This window comes from Colobus angolensis, unplaced genomic scaffold, assembly GCF_000951035.1.
Source record: "Colobus angolensis palliatus isolate OR3802 unplaced genomic scaffold, Cang.pa_1.0 Scaffold263, whole genome shotgun sequence".
In the NCBI taxonomy this organism is placed as follows: domain Eukaryota; kingdom Metazoa; phylum Chordata; class Mammalia; order Primates; family Cercopithecidae; genus Colobus; species Colobus angolensis.
The window spans coordinates 740,151-742,244 of NW_012115855.1; the positions used below are offsets into that span (position 1 = coordinate 740,151).

General features: G+C 45.1%; 1 protein-coding gene across 1 annotated transcript in view; it reads right to left on the bottom strand.

The window, feature by feature from the left end:
* The window catches only part of GINM1 (glycoprotein integral membrane 1), a 41,404-nt gene extending 41,175 nt beyond the window's left edge, over positions 1 to 229 (bottom strand). Inside the window, exon 1 of the mRNA XM_011947391.1 lies at positions 59 to 229. Within this exon, the coding sequence (XP_011802781.1) occupies positions 59 to 229 (171 nt within the window). The remainder of the gene's footprint in view (positions 1 to 58) is intronic.
* Between the last annotated feature and the right edge of the window lie 1,865 nt (positions 230 to 2,094).

Below are 2,094 nucleotides of genomic sequence, written 5' to 3' on the forward strand. Positions count from 1 at the left end.
GCTGTCCCCTTCCAGGGAGGCCGCGGAAGGCACGGGGACACTCCGAAATCCGGCTCGCCGGGGAAAGGCGTTTGCGCACGCGCAGCGCCGCGCGGCGTCGAGGGGTGGAGTGAAGTCTTGGAAAGTACGGCCCCTTTTTAGACCCGCCCTCAGGACTGGACAAGACTCCAACTTGAGCGATGTAAATGTTCTCGTAGCTATTATTTTTAAAATTAGTATATACACACATGCATGTGTCTTAGTGTGCACATGTACATGCACCTATACGATGACGAAATATTTCAGAAAACTGTTATACATTAAAAATGAAACATCGCATTTAGAGGGGAAATTTTTATTAAGTGGGTAATTTCCCACCCTTGGCTGCACGTGGGACTCTCCCGGGAAGCTTTAAAAAGTACTGGGGTCTCCCTGAACACCGCAGTTTCCAGCCTGGGCTGCGGCTCGGGCCCTGGTGGTTTTTAAATTTTCTTGGGTGATTCGTTGTGGGGCCAAGGTTGAGGATGCGCCACGTTTATCGTTAAGCATTCCGCCGACCCCTGGAGGCGGCGCGGGGACAGCGCTCAGCTGGAAGCCAGCACACCTGGGCGCTCAGCGCCTTTTTGGTCAGTATCTTAACTCTAAAGTGAAAGTGTTAGACTTTTCTTCCACCTTTCAGATTAAAAAAAAAAAAGTTACGGAACCCTGTAAAGCAGAGAGTAGCAAGAAATTCAAGCATTTTAGATTAACAGGATTGCACGTTGATTGAGAAAAACTTGGAAACTTGGCCATTCAGGCAGAATAAGAGAAATATTTAGTCTTCCTTTGAAATAAAGCTTTTTACATGAAAAGGGAAACAAGAATCTGTTTCTCTCTTTGAGCCCCCTTTACTCCTTTTAACACCCTCCTGCCACTTGCCTGCTTCCCCTCCCCCCACCAGAATAAGTTATAAAAGTTTTGGCTGAAGACTCCTTTCAACTAACTCCGGACTTACTCTGAGATTCCCCACGCCATTGCTAAGCTACAAGAGATTTCACAGCGAAGTCCCACCCACTTCTGGGCTCCATCTGCAAACTTGGCCTTTTCACTTTTTTCCTACTGCTGGAATTACAAATGAATTTGGAGATGGACGTGGTGATTTGTGCCTGTAGTCCCAGCTATGCAGCAAACACAGGCAGGAGGATCGCCTGAGTCTATTTAAAAAAAAAAAAAAAAGGAATCTAGAAGCCGAGCGCAGTGGCTCATGCCTGTAATCCCAACACTTTGGAAGGCCGAGGCGGGTGGATCACTTGAGGTCAGAAGTTCGAGAACAGCCTGGCCAACTTGGTGAAACCCCCATCTTTACTAAAAATACAAAAATTAGCCAGGCATAATGGCACGCACCTGTAATTCCAGCTGCTAGGGAGGCTGAGGCAGGAGAATCGCTTGAATCCGGGAGGCGGAGGTTGCAGTGAGCCAAGATCGCGCCATTGCACTCTAGCTTGCGCGATGGAGTAAGACTCCGTCTCAAAAAAAAAAAAGAATCTGGAAGTCAGAAAACGTGACATGTGGATGTGTATAATTTGAATTAGTAATATAAGGTTACAAAGTATGTATATATGAAAAGATAATAGGGAAATTTGAGGCTATTTTCTCACAGAGCCTTTCCCATGGTCTAACTGTCCACTTTTCTTTTGCTTGTCTGTCTGGTCAGACAGATGTGAGCTCCAGGAAGGGGGTGGCCAAACCTTAAAGTAAACAGCTTGCTAGAGTAGGCCCTCAGTGGGGGTTTGTTGGACAAATAACGTCTAAGTGGTTGACAGTATTATTTAATAATCAACAATTTTACTGTTTTGTGTGAAATGGTTCTCTTTAGGCCGTTGTTTTGCTACATGCAAACATGAGCACTATGGAATTTCATGTTAAAAAACCCCATCATTTGGGGGAAAAAGCACCATACCACAACTCTAATGGGTTACAACAAAACTTTAAACAAGGTTTGTGGCTGAGTTCCACTTGTCCATTGGAAACTCAACTTAGTATACTGAGCCTTCACATTAATCTGAGAAGCAAAAGACAGAATTAACTTGGCGGTTGCTTACATGACAGATAAATCTGTCAGTGTTAATACAGTGA